This window comes from Medicago sativa, chromosome 8 (genome assembly GCF_051527215.1).
Source record: "Medicago sativa cultivar Bolivia chromosome 8, Bolivia_mono, whole genome shotgun sequence".
NCBI classification, from domain to species: Eukaryota; Viridiplantae; Streptophyta; class Magnoliopsida; order Fabales; family Fabaceae; genus Medicago; species Medicago sativa.
The window spans coordinates 26,914,409-26,929,136 of NC_140756.1; the positions used below are offsets into that span (position 1 = coordinate 26,914,409).

Sequence of the window (14,728 nt, forward strand, 5' to 3'; positions counted from 1 at the left end):
TGGTAAAATGACATAAATGAACATAGATTTAAATACTTTTGAAGAAAGAGAAAATGATATTTTTGTCAAAAACGGAAAGGTGTAGCTTGCTAATGCACACCTTCTAATTTTTGAGTGGGTGTGCATTAGCATTACCCTATATGTGTGTTTGTGTATCTTAATAAAGTATGAATTGGAGAAAGAGATAAACAATTTTTAAAAATTTATGATTTAAAATAAATATATGATTGATGATAAAAATTAACATTATACTAATATAACTTTAAATAAGATTCATGAAAATTTTGTATAAAATTGATATATTTATACTTGTAACAAAATATACAAATAAGTTTGATTTAAATATTTTCAGTAGTTATTTTTTTACTTATATACTAACTTAATTTTTAAATTTAAAATTGTCAATTTTAACTACAATCTATTTAAAACAAATAGAAAAACAATTATAATTTATTTATTGAAAATAAATTTTGTGTAATAATTATAGGTTAAAATTCGAAAAATGAAAATTGTTTAATCTATATGATCATAAACTTTACCAAACTGCTTTTCTTTCACATTTCTTATCTTGGGTAAAAACAAATTAATCAAAATTTCACAAGGGAAAAAAACCTCCAATGGAATCCGAATGTGATTTTCTCTAAGATATTGGTGAAATATTAAAATATTATGTCAAGTTCATCTATTTTCATGTGTTGGTCATTGCTTTTTCAAAACAACCCTTTCAAATATTTATCATGTTGGGTATACCCTATGTTGAATTTGTAGAATATATATATATTCTTGTCTTTGTAGAACCGATTGAAATGCTTTACTTTCTCATGATCTCCCCATAGTCTAAGAATCCCTAACGAGATTGCGAAGGGAATGTGGACTGGCTTTGCCTAGTTGAGAACTAGGATTACCATTTCCAATCTCTCTCATTTTTTGTTTACCATTTTTTATAATACTAGAATATGTTTATCATGTTCTATATTTTATTTTAATTTTAATTATAACCCCTAAAAATTGCATGCAATGTTTGATTACTCTTATTTAAATGTTGAAGGCTAAGAAGTCAGACTTGATTTTTGAATTGAATCTTGGATGGACAAATCCCCATGTCTGCATTGGGTACTCTTTCTCTAGATTCTTTTATTTTTAATTGTTGTGTTTCTTATGGTTCTCGTTTTAGACACATCTTGTTCTTGAATGACATTTTAATATATTTATTTCGCATCTTCAGAAATATGCTAGCTACATCATGGTTTTGACACGATTAATATCATTAATATATTAACCTCATTATCTATCATCATTAACACCTTATGTTAGCGGCTGTAAAAAACCGGTAAGACAAAAATCATATCACATCCAATACAAGATAGATTACCAAAAATAAAATTATATACGTCAAACAATCATTATTTAATATTTCAATACTTTGTATTCCACATATGTTATCTAAGTCAAATTTGACTAACATATTGTAACATTATTCAAGAACCACAAATTGAAACTTGTAATATCTTAATTTAACAACACATTTGAGATAATAAGAACAATCTGGGCAACTTGGTTGACACACTCAACATGTTTTGGAAGCAAAGAAGTATCGTTGTCTGGAGATGAGTCCTTTGAAAGGCATTCATCAACAGCAGTCATGACAGAGGTTATATGCATATTCACACCATTGTAATCAGAATCTTTCAAGACATTTTGAGCTTCCACAACCTCGTCCAGTGCTCCATCATCCATTCGAGACAAACAATTCTTATAACGGTTTTGTTTCATAGAATCATTGCCACTTTGTTCGACTAGTTTTGTCATTAAATTGATTGTATTGGACACATTGGTATGAAGCACGTCAATGGTGTATGATGCAAGGGAAACGAGGTCTTCTCCTGGACCACCGGGCCTTGATTTGAGAAGAGTTGAACAAAAAGAAGGATTTGTGGCTTTCTTGCAAATCTCTTGCACATCGACAACATTAGTGGCATAAGAAGATGCAACACATGAAAGAAACACAACCATTATAGATAAGAAATGAACCATATTGTATTTTTGATTCTTTCTTGATTCTCCAATTGTAAGATTGTGATTTCCTTTGTTTTGCTCCTTAGCTGTTTTATATAGATTTCAACAATTGAAAACAACCAATCAAATATGGTCAAAAAACAAATAATTGTAATATTCCATTTAAATTCTCATACTGTTATGTCATTTAATGGTTGTTTAAGCAAAACACATGATAGAAGGTTATTTTAGTAATTGCAACATAAGATTATATTTGATCAAGGCTCTCATATCCATTCATTTTCCACTCTTTCCTCTCTTCATAAAACGTTATTCCCTTTTTCTCTCTTACCCTCCCACGGCTCTCCCTCTTTTCCTCTTAACCTTCACAAATTCATTAGCTAAATTAGGTCTTTGCTAATTTAGCCGAGTTTCTCTCCTCTCATCACTCATCTTGGGTTTTTGCTAAGGCTTTCATGGTTTTGGCTCTTAATGTGTCAACTAGTGGTTGACTGAGTTTTATTTTTGGTGATTAGAAGCAAGAAGTATAAATTTAAGCACAAGATGAACCTTGGATATAGGAGAGTTCAATTCAAGTGTGGTAATAAGTTGTATTCAGAAGCTAAAAGGTGAGTTAACTATTAAACTTGAATTTGATGTTGGTGTTGCAATTGATTGTGATTATGGCTGAATTTCATTAAATATTAATTGAAATTCATATGGGTTTCTTTGGCGTGTATATGCTGCTGTGTAATCCATAATTGAGTACTTATTGGATTTTTGGATTCTCCACTTAATTCTCTTCAGTTTGGATATAAATTTTGTATGTTTCGGATTATGAATGGATTCAGAAAACACATTTAAAGTTTAGAAATTTATGCTGAAAAATGTCTTACGGGTTTGACATGGATTTCGGAATAAGCTACAACGTGAATTTAAATTGGTTATAAATGATTTCAGGTTGATTATGGATGCCTACATGGTTGAGCGTGAGTTTGGTTGAAGTTTGAAATGCAAAAGTGAAAAGCAAAAGCCATAAGTTATTGTTAACCTGTTTTGCAGAAAAGTGATTATGGAGTTGGCAGGAATTTATTTGGAACTTAAATGGTGTAGATAATTTAGAAAAATGCTAAAGTGAGTTCCTTAATTAGTAAACCCTCCATTTTTTAGGTAGTGAATTTATGTCATATGATTAATAACCTTTAAGTTAGAATGATTTTGATATAGTTAGTATGGTTATGGTTTTAGCTAGCACTAATGATTTAGCTAGACACCCTTATTAATTTGTTGTAAACTCCTTTATGTTAATGTGTATGTCTTTACTAGCACTAATGATGGAGGATAGAATCAAAGCAAACTATTTGATACATAAATATATATATATATATACACACACACACACACACACACACACACACACACACACACACACACACACACACACACACACACATATATGGGATTTGCTAGAACACACCCACTAGTTTTTATGTGGGAGTGTTTTAGCAAGCTACACCTTAAGGTGTATTTAACTACTTTTTAGTTATAACTTGCTAAAACACACATTCTAAAAAATAAGTGGGTGTATCCTAGCAAATGCCTATAGGGGTTGCTAATATACACCCACTTATTTTTTAGAAGGTGTGTTTTAGCAACATTCACCTTAAGGTGTATTTACCAACTTTTTAGTTATATTTTTGCTAAAACACACCTTAATAAAATCTAGTGGGTGTATCCTAGCAAACCCCATATATATATATATATATATATATATATATATATATATAATTTTGGAAAATTGAATTTGAAATGTTTTGGTCACTAGTGTATTCAATTCTTTTATTATTTGGAATCGAATATTTACCAAGTGCGAATTGGCCATTGTTTGGCTAAAATTTGTTAAACTTACTTTTTAAACATATAGCAAGGAATGTTATGTAATCCTCCAACTTAGGCACTAGCATAAGAATCGTTGCATATTGACATAATGGGCATATTCAGAATCAACTTGGTTATGAATAACAACTCATGGGTAGATTTTCAATCATTGGAAATAAGGAATTTTAGTTATGGAATTTCGGCTTAGTTAGCCGAAACTAGTTGTTATCAGAAAAGAATTAGAGACATACTCACTTAAGTATGTCAAAGTATAAGTTATGCCTAAAATACAATATATTGGATACATGATATGAAAATTATAACTTTAAGGTAATCAGTTAAGTCCCAACTCACAAATTTCCCGTTAGTAGTGGAGTTGAGGGTATCCATGTTATAAGAAAATAAATTAAGTTATGACTCTCTAACTCCCTGTTAGTAGTGTAGTTGAGGTCATTTCATGATTATAAGAAACCAGCTAAGTCGTGACCCTCTAACTCCCCGTTAGTAGTGGACAGACATTCAGTCATGTACGATAACAAGAGAAGTTTGGTGTTAACCTTTTTAGGAATTTTATCGGTTATATTATGGGAATAAATTCCTGGGTTACTCCACTCGGAATTATTCCGTAAAATGAACTCAGATAATATTGTTTGTTCAACACTAACTTTCTAACTTCAATATGAAAAATAATATGATTATGATTATGCTTATGAATAAGAATATGATTATGACAATATGACAATAATTATGATACAACTTAGTTAGCGATCCTAGTTTCGCCTTGATTGCTTAGTTATGCAGATTAGAATAGTATAAACCAAAATGGGTTGAGTTTAGAAACAGATGGCAATCTTAGGGAACTCACTGAGACATCCTGTCTCACCCCAATCCCTTTTGTTTATTTCAGATCAACAGGTTGTATGTGGCAAGAGAGACAATACAGGAGGTTGAATGATATATTTTCATATGCTCGTGTCGTACTAGTTCAGATTATTTATTATGGTTCCAGACATGTATTTGGCACATGTATCCTGATAGCAAATGCACGATCCTGCAGTGATGTATATATTATTCAGTCGAAAATTGTTATTATCGTAATTTTAATGTATATAGTACTAACTTTAACGCACATGCTAAATATTCTAGATAAGTTTAGTATGAGTGTTAAAATAGTTCATTAATCAATTATATTTCATAAATAAGCTTTAAAATACTAAATTTAGTTAGGAACACGGTATACAATAAAAGTATGAAGATAATCCAATTGGATAATCTCTTAGCTGGGTTACAATGACAATAATTACATCATATGAGTGACAAAAAAAGTATATCATTTCCTGCATTGTTAATTTCCATCGTTCTCTTGACATTCTAGTAGATCACATATATCTTATAAACAAAGTAGCACTTAAAAATTAGTCACATAGTATATTCCTTAGTTTATCGGACCATCTTACTTTGATTTGATGTCTACAACATCAATTTTCTAACAATTCGTAATTAATATTTAAGGTATTACATGTAATTTGAAATCAATAAGAGAAAAAATTAAACAAATAAATTTTAATCACACACACATACATATATTTTCTATTGGCCTAGTGGCCAACAAATGCGCAAAAACACATACACACAGGAAGGAAAACAATATGGCAACCCAGGTTTGACCTCTAAATTTTGCATAAATTATCCTTGCACCCAAACTATTACTATGTAACAACCGATAACAACACACTCAAATGTGTCTGTGTGTTTATATATATATATATCTTCAAAAAGTATATGAATTGGAGAAAGAGATAAACAATTCTGAAAATTTACGGTTTAAAATAAATATATGATAGATGATAAAAATTAACACTATACTAATATAACTTTAAATAAGATTCATGAAAATTTTGTATAAAATTGATATAATTATACTTGTAACAAAATATACATATAAGTTAGAATTAAATATTTTACAGTAGTTATTTTTTTTACTTATATACTAATTTAACGTTAAAATTTAAAATTGTCAATTTTAACTACAATCTATTTAAAATAAATAGAAACACAATTATAATTTATTTATTGAAAATAAATTTTGCGTAATAATTATAGGTTAAAATTCAAAAAAAAAAATTAATCTATATGATCATAAACTTTACTAAACTGCTTTTCGTTCACATTTCTTATTTTGGGTAAGAACAAATTAATCAAAATGCCATAAGAGATAAAACCTCCAAATGAATCCGAATGTGATTTTCTCTAAGATATTGGTGAAATATTAAAATATTATGTCAGCCTCGTCTCTTTTCGTTTGTTGGTCATTGCTTTTTCAGAACAACCCTTTCAAATATTTATCGTGTTGGGGATACCCTATGTTGTCTTTGTAGAATATATAATCCTTGTCTTTGTAGAACCAAATGAAATGATTTACTTTCTCATGATCTCACCATAGTCCAAGAATCCCTAACGAGATTACAGACTGGCTTTGCCAAGTTGAGAAGTAGGATTTCCATTTTCAATCTCTCTCATTTTTTGTTTACCATTTTTTTATACTACTAAAATATGGTTATCATGTCCTATTTTTTTTTTTTTTAATTTTAACCCTTAAAAACTGCATGCAATGTTTGATTACTCTTATTTTAAAGTTGAAGGCTAAGAAGTCGTACTTGATTTTTGAATTGAATCTTGGATGGACAAATTCCTATGTTTGCATTCGATACTCTTTCTCTAGATTCTATTATTTTTAATTGTTGTGTTTCTTGTGGTTCTCGTTTTGGACACATCTTATTATTAAATGACTTTTTGATATATTTATTTGGTCTCTTCAGAAATATGCTAGCAACACCATGGTTTGACACGATTAATATCATTACTATGTAAGGGACCTCATTATCTATCATCTTTAACACCTCATGTTAGTGGCTATAAAAAATTGGTAAGGCAAAAATCATATCACATCCAATACAAGATAGATTACCATAAATAAAGTTATATACGTCAAGCAGCCATTATTTAATATTTCAAATCTTTGTATTTCACAAATGTTATTGAAGTCAAATTTGACTAACATATTGTAACATTATTCAAGTACCACAAAATGGAACGACTAATATCCTAATTTAACAACACATTTGATATAATAAGAACAATCTGGGCAACTTGGTTGACACATTCAACATGTTTTGAAAGCAAAGAAGTATCGTTGTATGGATATGAGTCCCTTGAAAGACATTCATCAACATCAGTCATGACAGAGCTTATATGCATATTCACACCATTGTAATCAGAATATTTCAAGACTTTTTGAGCTTCCACAACCTCGCCAAGTGCTCCATCATCCATTCCAAAATGAGACAAACAATTCTTGTAACGGTTTTGTTTCTTAGAATCACTACCACTTTGTGCGACTAGTTTTGTGATTAAACTGATTGTATTGGAAACATCGGTACGAAGCACGCCAATGGTGTATGATGCAAGGCAAACGAGGTCTTCTCCTACACCACCGGGCTTTGATTTGAGAAGAGTTGAACAGAAAGAAGGGTTTGTGGCTTTCTTGCAAATCTCTTGCACATCGACAACATTAGTGGCATAAGAAGATGAAACACATGAAAGAAACACAACCATTATAGATAAGAAATGAACCATATTGTATTTTTAATTCTTTCTCGGTTCTCCAATTCTAAGATTGTGATTTCCTTTGTTTTGCTCCTTGGCTGCTTTATATAGATTTCAACAATTGAAAACGACGAAATCAAATATGGTCAAAGTACACAATGTAATTTCGATTTTCCGATATTTCCTCAATGCCAGCTTTGATCCTCGTAAGAATATTATATCAATTTATATTAAATCTAAACTTGAAAAGAACAAATAGTTCATTAATCAAATTATATTTCATAAATAAGCTTTAAAATACTAAATTTAGTTAGGAACACGATATACAATAAAAGTATGGAGATAATCTAATTGGATAATCTCTTAGCTGGGTTACAACGACAACAATTACATCATATGAGTGACAAAAAAAGTGTATCATTTCCTGCATTGTTAATTTCCATCGTTCTCTTGACATCCTAGTAGATCACGTATATCTTATGGACAAAGTAGTACTTCAAAATTAGTCACATAGTATATTCTTTAGTTTATCGGACCATCTTACTTTGATTTGATGTCTTCAACTTCAATTTTCTCACAATTCGTAATTAATATTTAAGGCGCTACATGTAATTTGAAATCAATAAGAGAAAAAATGAAACAAATAAATTTCAATGACACACACATACATATATTTTCTATTCACCTAGTGGGCAACAAAAGCGAAAAAACACATACACACGGGAAGCAAAAAATATGGCAACCCAGGTACCACCTCTTAATTTTGCATAAATTTTTCTCGCACCCAAGCTATTAGGATGTAACAACCGATAACAACACACTCAAATGTGTCTGTATGTCTATATATATATATATATATATATATATATATATATATATATATATATATATATATATATATATTAAAAAAGTAAGAATTAGAGAAAGAGATAAACAATTTTAAACTTTACGGTTTAAAGTACATATACGATGATAAAATTTAGCACTATACCAATATAAATATTAATGAAAATTTTATATAAAATTGATATATTTATACTTGTACCAAAATATACAAATAAGTTAGAATTAATTTTTTTTACGGTAGTTATTTTTTTACTTATAAGCTAACTTAATTTTTAAATTTAAAATTGTCAATTTTAACTACAATCTATTTAAAACATATTGAAAATAAATTTTGTGTAATAATTATAGGTTAAAATTCGAAAAATGAAAATAGTTTAATCTACTGCTTCTTGGTTCGTTGATATTATGAAGTTTGGACGAGGAACCCTCAAAGCCGCTTCGAATTCAGAGCACAAAGTGGCAGCTAAACATTAGAAAGCGTGTTTTGATAATTAACATGTCTTCATAGCATTTGCGTTTGACACCATTCTCTTTCTAGCAAACGCTTTGGAAGAGTTCAAAGGGCCATGCATAGCAACGTTTTGCGTTTGACACTTTTCGCTTTCTAGCAGACGCTTAGGATATTCTACAAAGAGTTAAAAGGGTCATGCATAGCAACGTTGTGTCTCCTAGGTCGTCTCTATGAATGTAATGTTTAAGAGGATTGGTTTTGTCATTCACAAAGGTTTAGCAGCTATGCTGCCAGCTTGCCTCTAATTCCCGTGTTACTATCTAAAATGGAATGAAACTATTAGATTTCTGACGAGGAACTGCTTGTTGTTTTTGGTATGAGAAGAAGGAATGGATACAGTGGCTGATTATTTGGGACGATGTTATTGGAATCTTGTAGGTTGTTTTTGTGAGAGAGTGTCATCATCGTCGTCATGGATAGTAGCGGTAGAACAACTAAACCTACAACCATTAATACAACATGCACCTACTGGCTCGCTGGGAGATGCAACAGAAACCCTTGTAGGTTTCTTCACAGTCTAACACCAACCAATGCTGCTGCCAACACTGGATATTATAATGCTGCAAGGAAGCGCCATTTCGCTTATGGCCCATCCACTGCTTCTTCTAATGCTTCCGCCAATGCTGATGCTGCAAGGAAGTGTTACTCATCCTATGTGTATGACAAGAACTCTGACACGAACTTGAATACAAAGACCAAAGACGACAAAGACAAGAAACAAGTTGACGAGGCTTCCCTTCCCAAACATAACACTGAGATGGTTACAAAGACCGGTACACAAGTCGATGATGCTTCCCTTCCCAAGCATAATACTAAGAAAGTCTTGAATACAAAGATGGGAGATGACATAGACTCTGCTACACAAGTCACTCATGCTTCACTTCCCAAACATAATACTAAGACCCCCTTGAATACAAAGACAAGAGATGACACAAACACTGCTGCACAAGTCACCGATGCCTGCCTTCCTAAACATAATACTAAGACGGCCTTGAATACAAAGACAGGAGATGGCGCAAACGCTGCTGCGCAAAGACACGAGAAGGTACTTATTATTAGACTTTATAATAACCACTCATATTTTCTCTGTTCATATTTTATGGAGTTGTTTAATTAAAATATTTTTTGAACAGCTTATCACTGGAATGACAATTCCGGATGGATCAGACAAACTTTATTCTGGAATCAGTGATGGGACACTTCGCACATGGGACTGCCAAACTGGTCTATGTTTAATGTGACGAATCTTGTTGCTGAAATTACCTCTTTGATCAACAAAGGCCCATGGATTTTTGTTGGTTTGGCGAACACTGTCAAGGTAAGCACTCTTCTTCTTTATCCAGTCATTGTTTTGGTTCATTGTGTGATCTTATCAATTTTTTACCACTTCTTGTAAACTGATTTTTTCATTGTGGTATTTGTGAAGGCATTGCATATTCCGACTTCTTCACAATTTACTCTTGATGGACCTAAGGGGCGAGTCTTTGCCATGACTGTTTCCAATGATATACTATTAGCCGGAGCAGAGGTAACTACCCATGCATTGGTTTATGGTTGTATAGTATATTTTGTTCTTTTAGTTTTGAAAGAGATATTTCTGTTCTTTATAAATTAATGTTAAATTTGATATTTAAATCACAGGATGGTATAATTTCTGCATGGAGAAGCAGTTCTGAAGCCAATTCCCCTTTTAAACTTGTTGCCTCACTATGTAGCCACACTAAATCTGTTGATTCCCTCACTGTTGGGGGCCTCAAGACGCTGTTCTCGGGATCCAAGGATCAAACCATTAAGGTATTTCTATTGTTTGGCAATACGGAGTCTGATGTATGCATCTTTGGTGGTCTTTTGCTCATCTATGTTAGCTTTACACAATTCCCTGTTGTTTTATTCAGGTTTGGGATCTTGACACATTTGAGTGTAAAATGACACTCAATGCACATACAGACGCAGTCATGAATGGAAAGACCAGAGGTTACAAAGACACAACACAAATCGTCGTCGAGCCTTCGGTTCCCAAACATAATACAGAGATAGTCTTCAATAGCAAGCCTGAAGGAGATGATAGAGACACTAGACAAGTTGTCGAGGCTTCCCTTCCCAAACATAATATTGAGACGGACTTGAATAGAAAGTGTGGACGAGATCAAGTCATCGAGGCTTCCATTCCCAAACATAAGACTGGAGATGAAAGATATGAGGCACAAGTCGTTGAGGCTTCGGTTCCCAAATATAATACTGACACAGTCTCTAAAAGAAAGCCTGAAGGAGATGACAGAGACACTAGACAAGTTGTCGAGGCTTCCCTTCCCAAACATAATACCGGAGATGAAAACGAGACACAAGTCGTCGAGGCTTCTCAGAATTCTTCACCAAGTATCTGCAAGTACTGGGTGAATGATAGCTGTGTTCATGGTGATCAGTGCCAGAATTTATATTCGTGGTTTTATGGTGATGGGTTTGCCACAATAGCAAAACTTCAAGGACACAAGAAGGTACTTACTAAAATTTATAATAACCACCCATTTTACATTCCTAAGAAATGTTTGAAACTAGGCTTCCTTTCTATGTTGAAATTTCTGAAGTTGTTTAATTCAAATATTTTTGAACAGCTTATCACTGGAATGACAATTCCCAATGGATCGGACAAGCTTTATTCTGGCAGCACTGATGGTACACTTCGGACATGGGAATATGGGATTGCCATACCGGTCAATGTGTTAATGTGACGAATCTTGGCACTGAAGTTACCTCTTTGATCAGCAAGGGTCAGTGGATTTTTGTTGGTCTGCCAAACACGGTCAACGTAAGTGCTTTTATTCTTTCTTCAGTTATTGTTTTGTTCCATTGTGTGATCTTGTCTTATAAGCTGAATTTGTCATTGCTGTATTTGTGAAGGCATGGCATATTCCGACTGCATCACAGTTTACTCTTGATGGACCTAAGGGGCGAGTCCTTGCGATGACTGCTGGCTATGATACACTCTTTGCCGGAGCAGAGGTAACTACCGACACAATGTTTTATGCTGGCTATAGTATATTTTTTCCCCATTGTTTTAAAATACATCATTTCTGTTATCTATCAGTTTCTGTTAAATTTGATTAATTAAATCACAGGACGGTGTAATCTCTGCATGGAGAGGAAATTTTAAATCCAATTCCCCTATGGAACTGGTGGCATCACTAATGGCCACACTAAATCTGTTTTTGTGTTACCATTGGAGGTGTCAAGACGCTTTACTCGGGATCCAAGGATCAAACCATTAAGGTATTTCTAATTTTTAGCAATACGGAGTTTGATCTGTGAACATACAGACGACACTCAATGCACATACAGACGCAGTCACGCCCCTTATTTGTTGGGACAGATACTTGTTATCCGGTTCATTTGATTGCACCATCAATGTCTGGTATAAAAACGAAGAGGGGGCTTCGGAAGTGGCATATTCACACATTGTGGAAAATGTAAGTTACTTTGCTTGTATGTATAGCAATCAAATTGATTAGAGGTTGTTCATATTTTTTATTCTGATTATTATTACAGGGTGTTGTTGCACTCTCTGGGATGACTGATCCGGATGATAAGCCTATAATATTCTGTTCTACCAGAGACAATTTAGTCCACCTATTTGAAATGCCGTCGTAAGTAAATTTGCAACCTTCACCGATGCGCTGTTATGTTAACTTGAACTGGCTTTGACTTGACCATGACTCTACATTTACAGATTTGAAGAGAGGGGTAAATTGTTTGCAAAGCAAGAAATTGGATTAGTTGATATAGCCCCCGGTGGATTCTTCTTCACTGGATACGGATCTGGTTTACTGACAGTTTGGAAATGGTTGAAAGATTACAAGGTTGTAGCCTCCTCTTGAGTGACAATGCTAACAATGTTGATTGCGTGATAGCATGTTAATATACGGATTTATATTCATGTTATGGCAGAATTCTAAGATTAGGTGGGATGCATTTTGGATTGTTTAACATTTTTTGAAACTGTTTTTAACTTGAAGGGATTCCCTGAACTTCGTTCAAAAGCACACTGCTTTATGCAATAACTCTCCGTGCTCCTGAGACTGATTCCTTGAATGACACAAGTAGTAAGCTAGCATATCTGAATTGGTTAAGGGAATGGTTCAAGTTTGGAGGAGGGCTGTAAAAATTTGAGTAAAAAGAGGCATTACCTAAAAAAATTATAAAAAAAAAGTTCGTGTGCCCGAAACTGGAGGACGTTCCCGTGCCCGAAACTGGACGAACAGTTCCTGTGCCTGAAACTGGAGGAACATTTAGGGTGCGCTCCTCAGAACAGCTCCCACCAGTAAACCTTTGAATTTTGACTCGGAATCATGGGAAGGATATGCCAGTAAGCTAATTGGATAAATTCATCGATAGGTAATGGAGTTAATTCTATTTTTGTATGAGGCAGATCACACATGCACACAAAGTTTATAGGGAATCATGTCAGGTTAATCACATAACTGTGCCAATTTTCTAATTCAAAATGACTACCTGGTTTCTGAAATTTGTCCATAACATGAATATAGTCAGTATCTTAACATGCTTTTATGCAATCCTTAGTTAACAATGTTGATATAATTTGAGTGATCCTTTCAGTATTAGGCAGAAGGTCACACAAATCAATGTATTATATATTAATCAGAGAAATTCCAATTACATGTTTCTTTCTGCTGCACTTTCTGCTGTTGGTTCATTGTCATTCTTGTAAAAAGCAGTTCATTTTAAATAGAAATTTCCAATTCCATTTTTCTCATATTTTTCTGTTAGTGGCAAAAGACAACTTAAAGATAGAAGTGAAAGACTATTCAAAAGCAAAATACTAAGATCAAAGGAGATTTAGTTTTGTTGCAACTTTTTTTATTTGATTTGAGTAAATTTACAATGTTGGTTAGATGAATAACATTCTTTGTATAGAATTGTGACTAAACATGTTTCTGTCTGATCAAATTTGTGCACCCTCAACAAATCATCAATTGAGTAACATGCATAATACACCTTCTGAGTTCTAACACTTGATTTAGATCAACACCATGCAGTGTTACAACTACTTTATCCTCCAGATCTTTTGCCTTTCGCGACCTCTTCTTGAGAGACATGATGATAGAAGTGTAAAATGGAACTCCTTCAATCAAAATCGCACCATTCTAAACGTTGATGGAGGTTTCCTTAACAACCCTGTAAGAGTTGGGTTTGGTGGTTTGCTTCGTCACCCTTGTGCATCTTGGCTCTCAGGCTTGGGGTTCATCCAAAGATCCTCTGAGATTCTTCATGTTGAGCTTCATGCTACTCACCGGGGGCTTTTATTGGCTAAGCAGTTGGATCACCATGTTTTTTGTTTCACAAACTCTCTTCTTTGTGTTGATCTCCCTCAAGACCAAACTCCAAGATTTAACAGGTATTCTAATTTGATCCAAGACATCAAAGATTTTCTCCATCAGGAATGAAATGCTCGCATCGCTCACACCCTTGAAGAAGGAAAAAATTGTGCAGACTCTCTAACTATGTTGGGTGCTTCTTCTATAGCATTGGTTCATGGTTCATTACTCTCCGGATTCATGGATATCGTTCCAAGGAATGTGATTTTATATTGTAAAACAAACACAACAATAAGGGTTCAACACAAACCTTAGACCTTTATTGTCTACTTTAAAAAAAAGTATGCAGTTATACGTTGTTTTGAATCACATTCATTACTTAGAAATTAAAGGATGCAAATTAAACAATAACAAAATCAACTATGGACAATCTCATACATCGATTTTAGATCAGCTATGATGAGTAACTGCATCAAATCCAAATTAACAAACCTCTAAGGCTATGTGTTGTAAGGTGGTGCCATGCAATAGGGTGCTGGGAGAATGCCTTCAACGTTAATGA

At 33.2% G+C, this 14,728-nt stretch overlaps 2 protein-coding genes, 1 long non-coding RNA gene and 1 pseudogene across 4 annotated transcripts; 2 read left to right on the plus strand and 2 right to left on the minus strand.

The window, feature by feature from the left end:
• Positions 1 to 1,383: 1,383 nt before the first annotated feature.
• LOC146897993 (pectinesterase inhibitor-like) lies at positions 1,384 to 2,135 on the minus strand. Its single transcript, XM_085731421.1, has one exon. The coding sequence runs from the start codon at positions 2,032 to 2,034 to the stop codon at positions 1,510 to 1,512; it is 525 nt and encodes a 174-aa protein (XP_085587547.1). The 5' UTR covers positions 2,035 to 2,135; the 3' UTR covers positions 1,384 to 1,509.
• A 214-nt stretch (positions 2,136 to 2,349) lies between these two features.
• Positions 2,350 to 5,028, plus strand: LOC146897994 (uncharacterized). The gene is made up of 3 exons (XR_015022730.1): positions 2,350 to 2,624; positions 2,956 to 3,129; positions 4,781 to 5,028. It is a non-coding gene; the product is annotated as an uncharacterized LOC146897994 (long non-coding RNA).
• A 1,880-nt stretch (positions 5,029 to 6,908) lies between these two features.
• Positions 6,909 to 7,523, minus strand: LOC146897995 (pectinesterase inhibitor 2-like). The gene has a single exon (XM_085731422.1). It carries the CDS (start codon positions 7,507 to 7,509, stop codon positions 6,979 to 6,981), a length of 531 nt encoding a protein of 176 aa, XP_085587548.1. The 5' UTR covers positions 7,510 to 7,523; the 3' UTR covers positions 6,909 to 6,978.
• A 1,725-nt stretch (positions 7,524 to 9,248) lies between these two features.
• LOC146897996 (uncharacterized) lies at positions 9,249 to 13,039 on the plus strand (annotated as a pseudogene). The gene is made up of 9 exons (XR_015023147.1): positions 9,249 to 10,154; positions 10,263 to 10,364; positions 10,478 to 10,630; positions 10,732 to 11,331; positions 11,449 to 11,642; positions 11,735 to 11,836; positions 11,953 to 12,300; positions 12,380 to 12,477; positions 12,561 to 13,039. The product of XR_015023147.1 is annotated as an uncharacterized LOC146897996 (transcript).
• The last annotated feature ends 1,689 nt before the right edge of the window (positions 13,040 to 14,728 follow it).